The sequence below is a fragment of the Phalacrocorax aristotelis genome, chromosome 1 (genome assembly GCF_949628215.1).
Source record: "Phalacrocorax aristotelis chromosome 1, bGulAri2.1, whole genome shotgun sequence".
NCBI lineage: Eukaryota > Metazoa > Chordata > Aves > Suliformes > Phalacrocoracidae > Phalacrocorax > Phalacrocorax aristotelis.
The window spans coordinates 212,321,665-212,338,693 of NC_134276.1; the positions used below are offsets into that span (position 1 = coordinate 212,321,665).

Sequence of the window (17,029 nt, forward strand, 5' to 3'; positions counted from 1 at the left end):
CCATCTCAGTTGCCTGGAAGTACAGAAACATTCCTCTTCTCCAGCTGCTAAGCCAATGTCCCGTGTAGCGTAATTTGGGGCAGCCGATACCGAGTTATGCTGCCTGGGGACCAAAGGCATCACCGCTCTGACTGGACCGGTAAACCCGCGGGACACACTAGGGCGTCTAAAAAAGCTTTGGAAATTTATACGGTGGGTACAATGAGAAAAATTAGTGAAACAGTCTAAACAATCCAAATGACGATCTCATATTATATATATATATGTACATATATATAATATAACGTACGTGAGATGATATTTGAATACGCAAAATTGCTGCAAGTAGTACAAAATAGCCCTCAAAGGGTGTAGGAAGGCCCCAGCAGTAGTAAAAACGTGAGAAAAGTATAGATAATTTATTTATAAGTGCATGTGCTATAAGAAGGAAACTTTTTTGCATCACTAGAGGCTAGTCCTTTCCATCCCAGGGCTCTACATAAAGAAGCATTTAAGTTGGGGATGAGAGACAAGAGTGCACCAGCTGATGTTGTTCATTTAGGGCTTAATTTTTAATTTGAGGTGGCTTCGAATATAATCGGATAGAAATAGGAAGTGGAAGAAAGTATGGCACTTGATCATCAGTAGCAGGTACTGCTGCTCACACGCATTGGATTGGCAATGAATTCTCTACACCGGTAGCAACAAACCGAATTTCGTTGTTGGACACTACTTGTGCGGTAGAAATGCAACCTAATCAGACTTACAAGGCAGTGAAAAGGGCTACCAGCGTCTCTTTTCTGGTTCCTTACACAGAGCTTCCTCCAGCAAACACCCACATCAGTCACAAATATATTCCCATGGGCTACTTGTACGAGTAAAGTTACTCCTCTCGATACGAGTGTCTGCAGGAGTAAGTCAATATATTGCCGTTACAGATAATGGCAGATAACACCAAACATTACAGTGTATGTAAACTTTATCCATAAAAAGTAGTTTAACTGCAGTGCACACTGAATTTTCACCCAGGAAGATCTAGTGCATCTGATTTAAGCAAAAGTTCATTTATTTAAATTACAAAAATATTTTTTTTTTTTTTCCTCCTCAAGGTTTTCAAATGGTGGATCTGCCACTCCTGTCTGGGAGTGGCTCACACAATAGATAATTAAAGAATTGTTTTCTTTTTCTTTTCTTTTATTAATACTGAATAGCATATTCCAGCAGCATATTAAAAGCTCTTTAAGAAAAGACAAAATCCCCAAAATCTAAAAAGGAAAACCACAAGTTAATTACCGTTTTAAATAATTTTAGTTATAGATACAGAAGAAATTTAGACAGCAGTAAAATATTTTTTGTCCTTCAGATCTGCCCTGTGCATTGTTCTGATTTCAACCATGTATTAAATAAACCACAAAAAACTAAGTATATATATATTTATAGATATAGATATATATATAAAAATAAACAGCAAAATGGTGAATGTATAAAAGGTATTAACACTCAAGACAGCTCTGGGTGGAAAGGGTTAAAAGTTCAAAACTTTCTCACCTTAGAGGTTTCCATACAATATGAAGAAAATACATAGTGAGGTTTGCTTTCACAGCATTGATGTGTGCAGAGTGGTTAAAAAAGTGAAACATGGGCACTTATACAATGTTTTACAAAAAACATCAAAGAGAAATAACAAACAATAACAATTTCAGGCAACAAGACCACAGGATAGCAAGTTAACAAACTTTTTAACCTCTTTTTTCTTTAAATATTAGGGATTTATACAAAACACATAATAAAATACCCATGTTATCAAATTACTTCACACAAGAAACACACTGAAGCTCTAGGAAGAAAGTACCTTTGGAATTTGGCACTATAGTTTCACTGATTTTTTTTTTTCTTTAAAAGAAAAACCGATCACATTTTGCTGAACACAAACACATCTAAATTGTTCACAATAAAAAAATGACATCAATGCGTCACAAGCCAACACAAACTTATTCTGGAATATTTTTTCATTTTTCACATGAAATTCATATTTTTTTAAGCAAACAACTTTTTTTGGTTTTTTTTTTTTGAACCTTGTTTTTGTTCTTGTTGTTCAAGTAAACCAATTTTAAACTCGTCTTTTATAAACATAGAACACTTAAGACCATAAGACTCATGATGAAACCACAACTTAATTCACAGAAGCACCAACGTAACACATTTTACAGTAACCTTTCTTCTGTACATTGAAACAGTATAAAATATAGGTAATTTCATGTGCATTAAACCATGGATTGTCTAACTGTGAGTCAGTTCAGCAAAAGGTGACACAAGTAGGTAGCATTTGCCCTAAAACAGGGTAAATATTTTCTTATACTAATCTACAAAAAGTGGTTCTATATATATACTTTAATGAGAAAGTGAGCCACCTAAAATGGCCTTATCAAAAAACTTTACACTGCCTGAAAAATGTAAAAACTATTACAGACCTCTAGAGACTTAAAATCAGACAGTTTTATTTCTCAAACTGTTTTGGAAGTAGTCTGTTAGAAACCAACATTCTGTGCCTCTGGACACATATTGCTATTGTCACCAGTGACCAGGCAGAATGCCAATCCCTGTATAATACTTTCAAGTCTGTTTTTTTTTTTTATTTTTTTTTTTACGAAATGAAAAAAAAAAAAACAAACCAAAACCAAAACCAAAAAACCCAAACCAAAAAACCCAAAGGAAAAAAGAAAATAACAAAAAAAAAAAAAAAAAAAAGGAAAGAAAGAAAAAACATTTTGCCACAGGTTGTTTTTAAATCCTATCATTAATTTATCTAATAATAAATTTCAGTCTTGCATGAATGCAGCAATGTTTTTTCACATTGACTTCCCAGAATTCATAGCTAGATGAGGTCACATGCAAATTTCAAAGGTCAAACTAGATCAAAGGTCAGTAGGAGAACCAAATATGATGTGAGGTCAGAAAGACATCAGAAACAATGACGGGACGATGAAACTTTTTTTTTTTGAGACGTCACAGGGACATGCTAGGCAAACGATGGGCTAACGGGCATGGAGATGTCTAGGGAAAAAACAAGGAAGAGGAAAAAAAGTTACATAGAGTCTATGCAGCACAAACAAAATCACTTTTATGGGTGCAGGAGAAAACTAATGCAAATCTTCTACCAGTAGAGTCTATGAGCCGTTCACATAATTTGCATTAACTTACAATACTTGTCAACAAGAGCACAATGGAACCCCAAAAGGATCCATCTGAAAGGAGTCAGAGAGAATGGATTCCTCTTTGGGGAGAAAAGAGAGGAAAGAACCAGTTTCTACAAATGTAACAGAAAGGTACGGGGAGGGGGGAAAAGGTCAGACAACTGAACTTCAAACTAGGTAATGGAAACTACGAACAAAATAACCAGACAAATACAAACAAGAGGATAAAAGCATGAACTGTAAAGGGGGTAGGGTTCAACAGTGAAAAAGCGCCCATTCTTGGCACAATTACTCTAGAGACTACTTCAAAGGATCTAGCTAGCATAGAGAGCTGCTCTTTAGGTATCCAATAAGTTAACAATAGGCAATAAATAACTTCCATTATTTCTGAGGCAGTAAAAATTTTGTATAAAAATAGAAATGCTTTTTACAAATAAAATTTACAGGCCTGTGGCTTTCTTTTTTTATTATTATTAAATTTATCTCTCAAGAAACATCAAGTATTGTCACTCATTTTATTTTTTTATTTTAAACCCTGTAGCTTTAGAAACAGATCTCTAAATCTTTTTTACATTAATCCTTTCCAAAAAAACAAGAACTTAAAAAAAAAGTGAAATATAAAGACGACCAGTGTAAAATCAGACTAATATAGAACAATACGTTGATTCGAACCAAAAAAAAAAATCAAATCTTCTCAAAAAACAAGTTGATGTAGTGGAAAGACTTGTTTCAATTTTTGTTGCAAAATAAGTGCTTCAACTGGCATGAGGCCATTTCGTTTAACCTATAAACTGCTGGTGCCACCCTGGTAAAATATGATCCATCCATAGAAAACAACTTTTATTGTGTGCTAATGGCACCAGGGTTCACAGAGTTAAATTGCACATTTTTTTTGTGTGTGTGTGTGTTGCTTTGAATTTCAAGACGTTTATTTTTTTGTTTTAAAGGAGATAAATTATGCTGCAAAACAAAATACAGTAACACAACTCAGTAATTACTTGGCAAGGAAATGGGAGCCAAGTGTAATAAGGACAAGTGGGGAAATGGAAGTGGTAACTGTAAAAATAACTGTCTCTTGTGAAGGTTGGCTCTGTTCTTTCTTAACCCCCCTGCAGAGGACAGGTTTGCTCATGGGACTTACCCTAAGAAAGCTAAAATAAGAGCAGTAAGCATCTGGGGTTAAGATCAGTAAGGTTTGCTGTCATTTTTGGAGCGTTTCAGCTGAACCTTCAAGCGTTTCATGCCAATCTGAAAGCCGTTCATAGCCTGGATAGCAGCTTGTGCAGAGACTGGATTGTCATAGCTAACAAAACCTACGAGACACAGAACGGAGGCGGGAGAGAAAGTGAACTATAGGTTAGAACAAACGTCAGACGGCGTTCTGTTAGGATTTTATTATTACTATTTATTTGACACATTCACTTCACTTTCAATTAGTTCTTTGATGACACTTTGTATCCCATTTCCTCTCCCGTTTCCTTTGCCTTCCCCTTTACCTTCATCATATTTCTTTGCTAGCTGGGATGCAGTTGGCCAGTTTTGGTGCAATGCAGTTTCCAATCTGTTATTTATCTACCTGCCTTAACAGACTGAAGATATTTATTACTGTGACACTTTTCTGTGTAATATCTACACACCTCCCAGGCTATTAGGAACTACTATTAGGCCAGTCTGCAGATGTGAAGCTGAAACAGAAAGCCTGGTTACAGAAACAAACCCCAAACTTAGATGGCTACATGCATTTGCACACCTGAATGTGAGTTCACGCGCCCCGGCCCTGCGTGCTGTGAAACACTCATCTCCTTGGGCTTAGCCTAGGACAGTTGCAATATTAATATTTTGTCTTTTTGCAGCTCCTTCCAGTTCAGGATCTCAAGGTACATTAAATGTTAATTAAATCAGCCTCTTGGTCCCCAAAGGGGTATGCAAGCATCAAAATTAAGCAGAATCGTAAACGCAGTGGCAGGGCTTGATGAGAACCCCAGATCTTCTGCTCCTCAGTTGCGAGCACTAACTAGGGGGATAATGCTTGCTCGGGTAATTCAGAATGGCTGGCCTGGCTCAGCTTTCTTTTCCCCAGGAGACAAAAAATGCTCTGTTCATAATGGACTCAAATCTCCCTGATTCTGGAAGCTCAAAATTCATTTTCATATCTGGGCCTCCCACTTGTAATTGCAAAGCTCGCCTAACTGCTGCTCTGCCTCAGCTCTGGCTAATTACTACTGTACTCAGCCTGCTATTATGCATCTGCTTTGAAATGCTCCCTCTTCTTTCCACTTGAATTTGCCTTAGCACATATCCCTTCACTCTGTTAAAGCATGGATCCCACACACTTTGCTTTCAGTCCTAACACACAGGCTTCTCAGTGCCTCTCTTCTACCAGCTTTCTTAGTGCCTGTGTACTTTTCTGATTCATAACTTATTTTCACCATCATTTTAACCTGTTCTTTTATAGCTCTTGCTTACCTTGAACTGCTGCCCTCTTCCATCTTCAGTGTCAGAATGATACACTTTTCCCATTGTAAAGAAAAAAACACTCTTATCAAGTCATCCGGCCCTTGTCTAGCTGCTCTCTTTCCCTATGGCTTCACCTTAAATCAGCTTCATCAAACTATTTAACTTAAGAGTCTTCTCTGACAACTCCGGCTAAATTCTGTTCCTTCCACTCAAAAACACCTCCCACTTAAACCTCTGCAGACCTTCTCCTGGCCAAAGCCAATATGCTCTATTCATGTCGTTCTGTGGATGATTATTTGTTACCTCCTTAAGGGATAGTAAATGTCCCTCCATACCTTCCTTGCTTTTAGTAACTCTTGTCACTTCCTCACTTTCTCCACCAGATCACATCCTCCTAATACTACTGCTGTATACTGAGGAGCTTCACCACTCTCTTCCTTTCTTCCTTTCCCCTATTTTGTTCTAGGAGATCTTATCTGTTCACATAACTCCAATCACTGTCTTAGCACGGCACGCCTGTGTCTACTTCCATCAGCTCACAGATCTCAGCCTTGATCTCCAGGATTGCCTCAGGGATGGAGTTGGAAGGCAGCTGTAGCACCTTCCAGGCAGGTGTCCCACAACTGAGATGTAGCTACTCTTACCTACCTTGCCAATTCAGCATTTTCCTCTACAGCTCTCCTGACCTTCACTTTCTTCTCTTAAGTGCATTCAGAACAGTCCTCTGCTATGAACTTCTCATCACCTTAGTTCCTTTTCTCCTTAGCTAGTTTTAGCCACCTGCAAATTAAGCAACTGATCTAAACTAGTCACTTCGACGGCATCTATGAACGGTGAATGAAGAGAAGCAAGCGCACCCAGAGGTGGCTTTTCCACCCACCATTCATGTCACCAGTTTAAGCACCTCCAGTGACGACAGAGGAACAATTAGCGCAGGCTACGCTTTCCTGCCAGGGGGGTGAGGCGAGTCCCCTCATTCTACGTCTCTTTATTAGCTTCCTTGACTTGGCCACAAATTCAAACATGCAACCTCTGTGCTGCATCGGTGGCATCAGCCTTTACCGTTCAGTTGTTGCTCTGTTTCCCGACTTGTCTCTTTACGCAGAATGCTATATCTGCATTAGCCTGGTACACTTTCGTCTTCCCCCATATTGAGAACTTTCATTTATAAAGCTTACAGAGGGATCTGGCATTCTCTCCCTTTATTTATCTTTTGCTGATTGCACCCATTCATCCTTTTTTGTCTGAATTTTAAACCGCAGGTTACGTGAGGATGGGGTGATGTTTCTTATCAATTTTCAAAGACTGTCATGACGATTCTGATTTTTGTTTTAAACCTCTAGGTACCTCTATAATCAGGATAAATATTTTTAATCATTTGAGTAGCAATTTTGCTATAAGGCAGACTGCACTTATGCACTGATGGTCTTGGGTGCCCCCTCCCCTGCCTTACTTTTACATCTCTCACTTCTGTTACTCTAAGGTTTATGAAAGGCAAGAGATAAGCTTAAAGAGTGGAACCCTTTGCCTGCTGAATCAGCTAGAGCTCATGAGAGCTCATGGAAGAGCACTTCCAGGTGTAAACACACTGTCCTGTCATCCTCATCACCATTTAATCTTTTGATCATTCAGCTGAGGTGGACAAGAAAGCAAATAATGCCAAAGTCCATTTTCTGGAAAGAAAAGAATTTTTCATTTTGAGAAGCAGTGTTACATGAAAGTTCATCACTGTACATTGCTACCCTGCGACTCACTCAGAATGCACCTTCCCTTCCCAGCTCTGCCAGCGGTCAGCCTTGGACAATCTTTTCACCTTTCTGGTGTTCAGCCTGTCCTCATCTGTACTTTGACTTCCTCCTCCTTTGGGCAGGAGATTGGAAAGTCCAGAGTAGAAAGCACCAAGCATGTGCAAAACATCATAATCATTATTATTATTATTGAAAAAAAGACCAAAACAAACCAACCAAAAAAACCAAACCCAACCTGTGCCAAGGGCAATGACCATTAATGATACGGGAGAGAAATGGGCTTTTTGGATGCACTATTGTCCTAGTTTTTAGGTGGGAGGACAGAGAAAAGATAAAGCTTTTTAAAGGACAAATACAGGACCGAAACAACAAATAGATGATTCTTGCCAATAAAGCTGAGGAGGTACATACAGAGTATGCTAGTATGTTAAACTAGCAGGATTAATTCTGGCTTTGCCTGCGATTAGCGGCATCACCGAGTAGTCACCTACTGAATCAGAAAACCTCAACTTCCTCTGCCACTGCAGTACTTTCTGTTTTTAAAGCAGAAATCTTTCACTGGAGGAAGAATGAGAAATTGAAATGTTAGTGGAAGCTGACTAATGCCAAAAAGGCAGAGGACTTCTCCATCCTTGGGTGTTGACGCCTCCATTTTCCCTCAAATGAGATAACCTTGGTGCATCACTTTAAGTTAGGTAATTGTGTCCCATAAATCCAGACAAATGTGTAAACAGGAAATCAAAGAGTAAAAGGAAACCCACAAAAAGCAAGTGTGGGAAGTGAGCTGATGAATTGAGCTGCCTGCCCAAACTAATCTACATTCTTTCAGCAGTCACCACAATTGCTGCATTTCGATTAACGTAGCTTGATTTGACATTTCATCAAGATTCCTGGAGACCTCAACAATGATTTTGTCACCCCAACATACTAACTGAACTGGCTCCAGATCATTAGGGAGTCCATTTCAATTCCACTTTTCAAATTTGCTACAGCCTCAGGGACTCTTTTAACCCATTGCAGAAACATGCTGGACTATATTAGTCTAGATGTGAACAATTTTTTGTAAACCTTAAAGAGGCAAATGCTTCAAAAATGAACTGAAAGACTATGGAAAAATGCAGAAAGAGTGTCACACCCTTTTCTGAACTGAATTAACCTTCCAAGCGTACTAAGGGCTCATCTTCAGGTGAAAAAACACTCAGATTGCGGCAAGGCTTGAATTCCAGTGCAGCAGGTATTTCTGAGTAACTTGATGAATTCTCCTCATATGTGGGTACTTTCTGTTTAGATAAATTCAAACCCTTTCAAGATGGGTTAAAGCTCAATAGCTGTGGAGCCCTTGAACGGCCCTGGTGGAGACAAATCCTTAGACAGACACATTTTAATAAAACCTAGATTTAAAAAAAAAGTAATGATGTGCAAGCTAAGAAACATGTATTATGGTTAACGGGGGCACTTCAAATGGGGACACTTCAGAATTAAGGGGTGGTGCTGGGCAAAGAGCAACACTGTCGGTACAAAGAATTTTGGAAACTAGGGGGTTCTCTGGACTGGCTAATCTTTTGTCATACGTACGGTTGCATTCCGTTACTCTGGGAAAGAATTGTCACTTTTATGGAAGCTCCAATATTTTAGGTCAAACCTTATAAAACTTATCTTTAAGAGATTCTTTCTTCCTCCTAGACCTTCCACATGTCTTGTGTAAGACCACAGTTATTAGACCAATGCTCTAACAGATTGCCACTGGCTTACATTCTGTACTGCACTCCATCAAAGCCCTGAACCAGTGCATCCACGCTATTCAAAAGACATCAGCGCACTTAATCAACCCTAGAACTTCTTTTATACCGACATATCATCTTCTCCTCTGTTGTGATCTAGTTTTCTGGCAGCTCAAAGTGTTCTCTGGGAAACTTGACACTGACCTTGTGAGGCTCCCTTCATCCCTGCCCTAAGGTAAGGGAAGACGCTACCTTCCATAACACACTGGAGCCCGCCCGCAACAGCTGGAGCTGCATATCTAGACATCAACTGCCTGTAAAGCGTTCTGAACGACACGTACACACCATTCAATCACTAATTGCAAAATCTTGTACTTAATTCAGAAGAAAGAAATTCCTGTAATGTAGAAGTAATGGGTTAAACACAGAGCATTTTTAAGTGGCTTGGCTATACAATAGAGAATAATTAGGTATCCGTAATAAGGCAGTTTAATAGTATACTAAATGACATTCCCCCACATAGGGTGTAATTAGTTTCATGTACTTGACACATTCATGCGAGATGTCAGACTGGAAGATTACTATTGTTTTTTTGTATCCACTTTTTAGTCAGAACTAGTTTGTCTGTGCATCTTCCCACTCATTTGAGGATTAACAGTCCATTATTTTTGAACGAAATTCCAGTATGACATTTCTCACACTGCTGTTAATTTTCCTTCCTGGCCCCTTTTCAGTACAGTGCATGTGGTTTTTACTATTCGATTTATTAAATTTGACATACCAAAGCACTTGCTCAGATTGGTCTGTTTGTCAATGAAGACTTTAGCAGAGATAACATTTCCAAAAGGCATGAACATCTGCAGAATGTCCTGGTCTCCAAACTCCTGGGGGAGGTGGTAAATAAAGAGGTTTGCCCCTTCCGGACCTTTAGGAAAACAAAACAAAAAAGAGTATGAAAACAGCTACTACAAGTGCTATATTTAATCTATTTTTCCATAATACTTACTGAAGGTGATGGTCAGAAAGCATTTTACTTTCCAACTTTGAAGGAACGAAAGCAAGTGGATCATCAAAGGAACAGAGCTGAAATGCAGCTCGTTAGAGCATCCTATCTTGAAAAGTGTTTGCTTGGTAACTCTACTACTGTAGTTAAACTGCAGCCTTTTCTTCAATTTATATGAGTGTCTTTCAGTATAATTAAGGTTAGGAAAACACATACACAACGTATTACTCTCTCACAGTACCCCAGGAACTGCACAAGGAATCCTCTGCTGCCTTAAACACCTGCATGGGTTTGTCAGTTTAATTCTAGTTGCGGGAACCTACGGAAATGCAATGAGCTGAGCTCAGATCTGGGTATCACAGATGTAAACTCAAAGGGCAGGAAGCTGGTGGAGATGGGAATAAAAAGGATAAGACAAAGGAAACCTTGTGACTTGGAAATCAGGGAAGTCAGAGAGAGAAAGATACTCAGAATTAAATTTGTACTGACTCATTTCAAAATGACATCTTTTATTTTTTTTTTTTTTTTAAATACAAATTCCCTATCGAAAGCTGTCTCCTGGAAGAAACTTTGTAAAGTAAGTCTTTTAAAAAAGTTCAAAATAAAGTAGTTGGGTTGAAATAAATGTGGCTTTAGACAAAGTTGAGTTTGCAAAGAAAGGTACAAACTCCAAGATGTTTTGAATATTTTTCTTACAGCTAAAATTTGAGATACTGTTGGTTTAAAAACTGTAGTGGTTTAAGCACTGGTTTAAGCACTGTAGTGCTGTTGGTTTAAACACTCATCCTAGCACAAATAGGTTATTTTTTTCCCCTAGCTCAATTTCTCCTTTACAATAACATACTGGAAATGAGCAATGAATGCCTGGAAGAACATGATGTATGATAGAGCCAGACATGTGGCCCTCCCATGCAGACAGCAGGAGCGTAAGTGGTACACAAAGGGAACAAACATTTCTGGTAGAAACACGTCTAAAGTAACCTGTTTAAGTATTCCCTTGCTTAATGGAACCTAAGTGTGTCTCAGATGTGATGTCCTTGGTTTTCTGGAGAGGAAGAGGAAAGCACGCATCAGATTTATAAGTACCTTCCGCAACAGAGACACGAAGCCTCACCTCTCCCATACAGAAGAACCAGGCTGGCTGCTCTCTCTCAGCCTGAAGGAAAAAGTTGCAATGTTTGCCCACAAGGAGGGGATAAATGGATTAGAAAAAAAAAGTTTTTTTAAAATAAGAACATTTCTTTGGGGTGAAAAAATAACAGAGGAAAAAAATTGGCCACCTGGAACTTACTTCTTCTTCCTGCAAGCAGACTAGCCTATCCAGATAATAATATTTTTTAAAATAGTAAGAAAAAACTTATTAAACAATAGTTTAGAGCATATACATGAGGCAGTTCACTGTGCTTCAGCATTTCATATTTATATTGCATTTTCCTCTGCCACTTGTTTATCCTCAGCCGCTCCAGACTCTCCACCAAGCCATCAGAAATCGTGTTAAGAGACAAAACGTAGTTGTCAGGATTCAGTGATGGAATTTACTCACTTTACCTTAACTCTTTACTAACAGAAACAAGACATATAACAAAAAAGACTGTATTTTAAAAGGGACACTGCCAATTCTTAATAATGGAAAGTAAGCCTACACTTGATGTGAATGTTCATAAACAGAAAAAAATTTAAACAGAAAAAAATCAAACTGTCCCCCACTATGTATCTTACAACGACACCAAATAAACAATTTCTTTCTGGTGTCAAATAGTCTGGTGTCACTGACCAAAGTCAGTGAGATGAAAGATAAATGCAGAGAACTTGAAAAAATGGGGGAAAATAGTTAATTAAAAAAAAAATCCTTTAATTTTAAATAATCCAAGCTGGTAGCATAAATGAAGTAAAGAAGTCAGAGAAAATACGTATTTCAACTCGTGTACCTATACAATAGTCAGCTGGGGGAATGCCAAATTTGCCTTCCTGGGAAACACTTCCTGTAACAGTACAAGATACTATTTTAAAAGAGGATAAAAAAAATTCTCTTGAGGATATTATACCAGGTTTATTTCCAAAGCTTAGCCCTGGCAAGAACCTCGGTGACAACAAAGATACAGTCTTAGAAAGCACACAATATTTTCTTGTCCTTCTAGAATTAGCTGGAAATTGGGATTAGAGAAAGCAACGAAAACAGAAACAAACCCCCCAAATGCCTGGGAAGTGTGCAGGGGAACGGAAGAGGGGAAAAGGGTAACCTCATTTTCCTAAACATCTTGTAATTAGTATTCATTTATTCTTAGCAGTAACTTCCTGAGGTTTATTTGCTGTTGGCGCAGGGAGAGGGGGCAATCATTCACTTAGTTGCTTCCCCGCAAGACCCACAATTAAGCAAAGAACCACTCAAAGCAAAAACGGATCTTGTCATTAACTCAGAACCTTAAACCTAATCAAATTAACACCATTACCACAGAAAATGGAAACCAGAAAAGAGAATGGCACCCATAAAAGGATGAATTTTTGTTACCGGTGCCTTTTTATGCAGTAGTTGCTAAATGCTTTTCTATAAGAAAGGATGGTCAGTAAAGTATAACTTGAAGGACAGATGGCTAAAACCTGAATTACATTAGAGGTTAAAGAAAGTAACAACACTAAACAGGAGAAAAAAAAATCAAAGATTAGGCTACTCGATGTCCTTCGTTAAGCCTCTGCGAAGAAACGAACCCACGACACGGCTTTCCTTTGGCCGCGCAGTTTGCTGGGCGTGGGGCTTGCTCCGCCGGCAGCGGGCGCTTACCTTCCTTCTGGCTGCCCGCAGCGCTTTGCTGCTGCAACAAGCTCTGGCTGTACAACGTGGGCAGCGCGGCGGCAGCGTACTGCTGGATTCCTGAGTAGGCCTGGGTGAGCGCGTCCATCGTGCCGGCCGTACCGTTCGTCAAGCCTGTTGCGCCGAGTCCTCCGTTCAGGGCCGCCATACCTGAGAGCATTTGAGCAACTTTACAAAAAACCCAACAATAGAGAAAAGAAATTGCACTTGTTCATTAGTGCTTTCCGAAAGTCGTTGGTATTATATGACACTGACAACGACGGCAGTGCATGCAGCTTGGCACTCCACCAAATGCGACCGAAAACAAAGAAACACGACTTTGGCGTCAGGATCACTTCAGCACAAGGGTTGCACAGTCAAACGGACTCACATGCAGCCTGCTACTGGCAAGTACTACAGCTCCGTGCTCCTCAGAGCCTCTCTGCCCACCCCCCTCGACACCCATGCTGCTGCTGAGGGCGTCTGAAGCTGGGAAAGGAAAGTGGGACCTATCTGACCTGCATCCTTGCAAGCTGGACGCTGGGAAAAAGCAGTCGGTGAGGAAACCCACTCTTTCTGACCAGGGTCTTTAGCAACTGGCCACGACCACACCACATCAGAATTGTTTTGTTTATACTGAGTTAGCAAAGAACTCTGATTAACAGCATTTTGAAATAACCCTCTGCACAATTACAGGCTTTGTCCCTTAGGTTTGTGGTGGGAACATGGACTGTGATGCTCTGCGCTTCCAGCCTCCTCTGGTTACTCATTATTCCAGAAGAGATGAACAGCGGCACATCTAGAGTGACTAAAAGTGCTTCATCCAGACTGGGCATCTTTCATGAAGAAACCCAAAGCATTTGGTCCTAGCAAGGTCCTTCTTCTCACTGGAAGCAGAGTTGCTTATTTTTTTTCTTTAAAGTAGCTCTACATCCTGTTAAATAACAGATTAATTTAAGTGGGACGACTGCCAAAGAGGAAATTTCAGACTGGATTGCTAGCTGTGCAGAAAATGGCATCCCTCATCCGTGCAAACAGTGTGATCTGCAAAAGTTTTGCTACTCTGACTCAAGGGTGGATAAAATCCAGGGCTACAGCGTCTCTCCATTGCTTCTGTTCCTCCTCATGGCTCCTAAATGAGCCACATCAAAGTCAACGGTGTTAGCACTTTTGTTTTTTTTGTTCCCCAGAAAGTCCAGAAGAAGTGAATTTTCTGTTAGAGCTACAGCCTCTTTGGCAGTTGAAGGGGTAGCAGAGTTCAGACCCCTGCTCAGCACCCACACCTCCAACTTGTGTCAACCGGAGCAGTAAGTGCTCGTCAGGACGGAGAGTTAGGCCATGTTTTCTGCACAACTAGCTATCCCGTGCTCCCCAGTTTTCAGGTGAACAGCTCACAAGCAACTTAACAGGGCTGAATCGGGCCCCTCGGTACATACAGTATACAGCAAATCAGCCACCAGAAAAACGGGGCACCCAGAACCACCAGCAACCAGTTCTTAGACATTGACTGTGCAGCATTTCAGTTGGTAAAACAATGGGCAAAGAAGTGACCGGAGGAGCCATATTAAGACCCAAAAGCTAGGAACATTGAAGAGGAAGAGAGGGCTTAATTTCAGAGCAATAATAAAGGGTTATATGTAAATTGGAGAAAAGTGAGGAAATTAAGCAGAGGAGACTTTATAGTGAATTAACAATGGAATGTATTAGACTGGGAAACAATCTTCAAGGAAAGTGGCATAAACCTTATCACATGAGTAATTTAGAGATAGAAAGAATACTGCAGAGAATTATCCTGCATTGACAGCGGAGGATAAAGATGCTGACCTACTAGTTTTCTTCCATCTCTTATGTAGATTTGAAAAGTGTATTCCTATGAGTCTCTGATAATCAGGACAATTGCTCAAGTGGCACCTTTCTGGCTCCACCAGAGTCTGTGCCAATTAAGAGAATTGTACTGCATAAATTATACCTTTTGATATTACTATAATTTGTGTGACTAAACACTTGACAGAGATGTGATATTCTTAGCCTTTCCTTAATAAAATGTCTTGCACTTTGAAGATTTCTCTTTCCCCTCCACCCTACTTCAGAGCATCGCTGTATCCTGATAGGAGGTACTGGCTGCCACTACTTTGAACAAAAACCTCTGTCACAGCACAAGAGAGCCGGATGTTTGTTGTATAACGGTTCCAGTTATAAAACAAAAACTTGCAAACCAACTTAGCTTGTGAAGTATTTTATATCTAAAAGATGGGACATTTGGAAAATGAAGATCCAAAATATTACTGCTGCTGCTACTACTACTACCACCACCACTACTATTACTACTGCCAGTTTGATCCCGAGCCTGACCTTAAACCGCTCTGATGTTTTTGCGCTTAGGTTTGTGTTATTGCTTGCATGGGTGTACACACAGCACTGGTTAAAGCAAAGGCTCCTGATAAAGCAGCTTGTATCTCTCCTTTTATTATAGTGTTGAAATAACTTGATAATAGAGGAAGCATTAGGATAACATGTTATCTTTTGTGAGTCATCAGCCTATTAGATAAACATGCTTTGTGTTGCAGTGGGCAGCATCCTCCCCCTTCTTTCACCTAGAATCAATAGCCCTTTCCCACCAAATGATTTCAGGTTAGCAAACAGCCAGACAGCCCCGGCTCACCGCACTGCTTCTGGGAAGGCCACTGTTACTGCTACCGCAGCACATATGTCTAATACGCTTCCCTCCTGAGCAAAACAGATCGGCAGAAAGCTCTCAACTTTTTTTTCTATTCTCCCTTTTTACATTTTTATGAAATCTGCAAGGTCCAGCTGCAGGTACACATCTCTGCCATCTCTTTATTATCTCTACCAATGCACCTCAGTCTGATATTGAACTCTGGTCCCTTCCTCACTTCTGTGAAATAACCTTTTGGAGTCTCTCATCTACAGCCTTCTACTTTTTTGAGTTAGTCTACATAATACAGAAGTGACAATGCTTGGCAATCCGAAGGTCTCTTAAAGTGCTTCCCAAGCACCTTCACATCTGTCACAAATAGTTTTATCTCCATTTTACAGATGTAAATATGGGGGCAGAAAGGCTAAGCGACTGCCCTGGGTTCACACACAGATATTGTGTCACAGCTGTCCAGTATCCTGAATTCATGGTGTTCTTTCTAAATTGCAAAGAAGCTCTTCCTCTCTCTTTATTAATTTTTCCTCATTATTCATACTTCTTTTTGTTGGTTACATTATTTAAATTTACATGCCCAAAGGAGACAGTCTGATGTTTTGTCATTTAAGGTTTTAGTTGCTTCAAGCACAACTGAGGGGAGACTGGGTGAATCCCCAAATGTACAACAGTTGCCAAACCCTTGGAGACAGTTAAACTTACCATACTCCACTTTCTTTAATTTTTAAGGCCTCCAGACACCTTTCTACAAGGCTTCTCTCTACAATGAGAGCCCTATCAGTCTCTGCAGCCCAGCTTCTTTTTCATGGACCCAGCCAGGATCCAGAAAACATAAAAGTCCCCTAGTGAGCTCAGCCTGGAAGACATTTCCTTTGTCATCCTCACATACCGAGCAGGACATGGCTTCAAGAGAAGAGTACCTCTTCCAACACCATTATGTAAATCAATGTCGAAGCCCAGTGCCGCCTTCTGCTTAATTTTTGGGTTAAGCTCTGTTTGACTTGTGCTTTGAATCACTCTTGTTAATTCCCCAATTAGATGCATGTCACTCAATTTCAACTTTTCTGCACAATTACTTCAGGAACCTCCATGACCAAATGATGTTTGAATGTTTTTACTGGAGTGCTTATGACCATGGCATAGTGAGGAACATCAAGATTCACTGAATGTCAGGTTTCCTGAAGGCAAACTCCTAGGCAGGTGTGAGTGTGAACGTCTGCATCAGACATGGTCACTAGGAAAAGCACTGGCTTATCATTAAAATAGACAGGGGACACTGTAATTTGAACAACGCTTCGCTGTCATTAGCTTCACAAGTACCTGAAATTGATAATCAGTGTTGCCCTTTTGAGAAAAGCAGCGCCACAACACTGTATTGTGTTGTGGGGAAGCAGTTTCCCCTCTTTAGATCTCTCTTACATATCTATATCCATAGCCAGACATATCCACATACATTTTATAAGTGCTA

General features: G+C 39.9%; 1 protein-coding gene across 12 annotated transcripts in view; it reads right to left on the minus strand.

Annotated features, from left to right (window-relative positions):
- Positions 1-1,082: 1,082 nt before the first annotated feature.
- The window catches only part of CELF2 (CUGBP Elav-like family member 2), a 370,728-nt gene continuing 354,781 nt past the window's right edge, over positions 1,083-17,029 (minus strand). For 9 of the 12 annotated variants that reach the window (XM_075081629.1, XM_075081628.1, XM_075081636.1 and 6 more), the window contains 4 exons: positions 12,882-13,061; positions 9,881-10,024; positions 4,315-4,486; positions 1,083-3,033 (listed from right to left, as the gene is read on the minus strand). In XM_075081629.1, coding sequence (XP_074937730.1) covers positions 4,359-4,486; positions 9,881-10,024; positions 12,882-13,061 — 452 coding nt within the window. In that variant the 3' untranslated portion in view covers positions 1,083-3,033; positions 4,315-4,358. The remainder of the gene's footprint in view (positions 3,034-4,314; positions 4,487-9,880; positions 10,025-12,881; positions 13,062-17,029) is intronic. The other 3 variants (XM_075081634.1, XM_075081631.1, XM_075081632.1) reach the window with 1 other exon arrangement.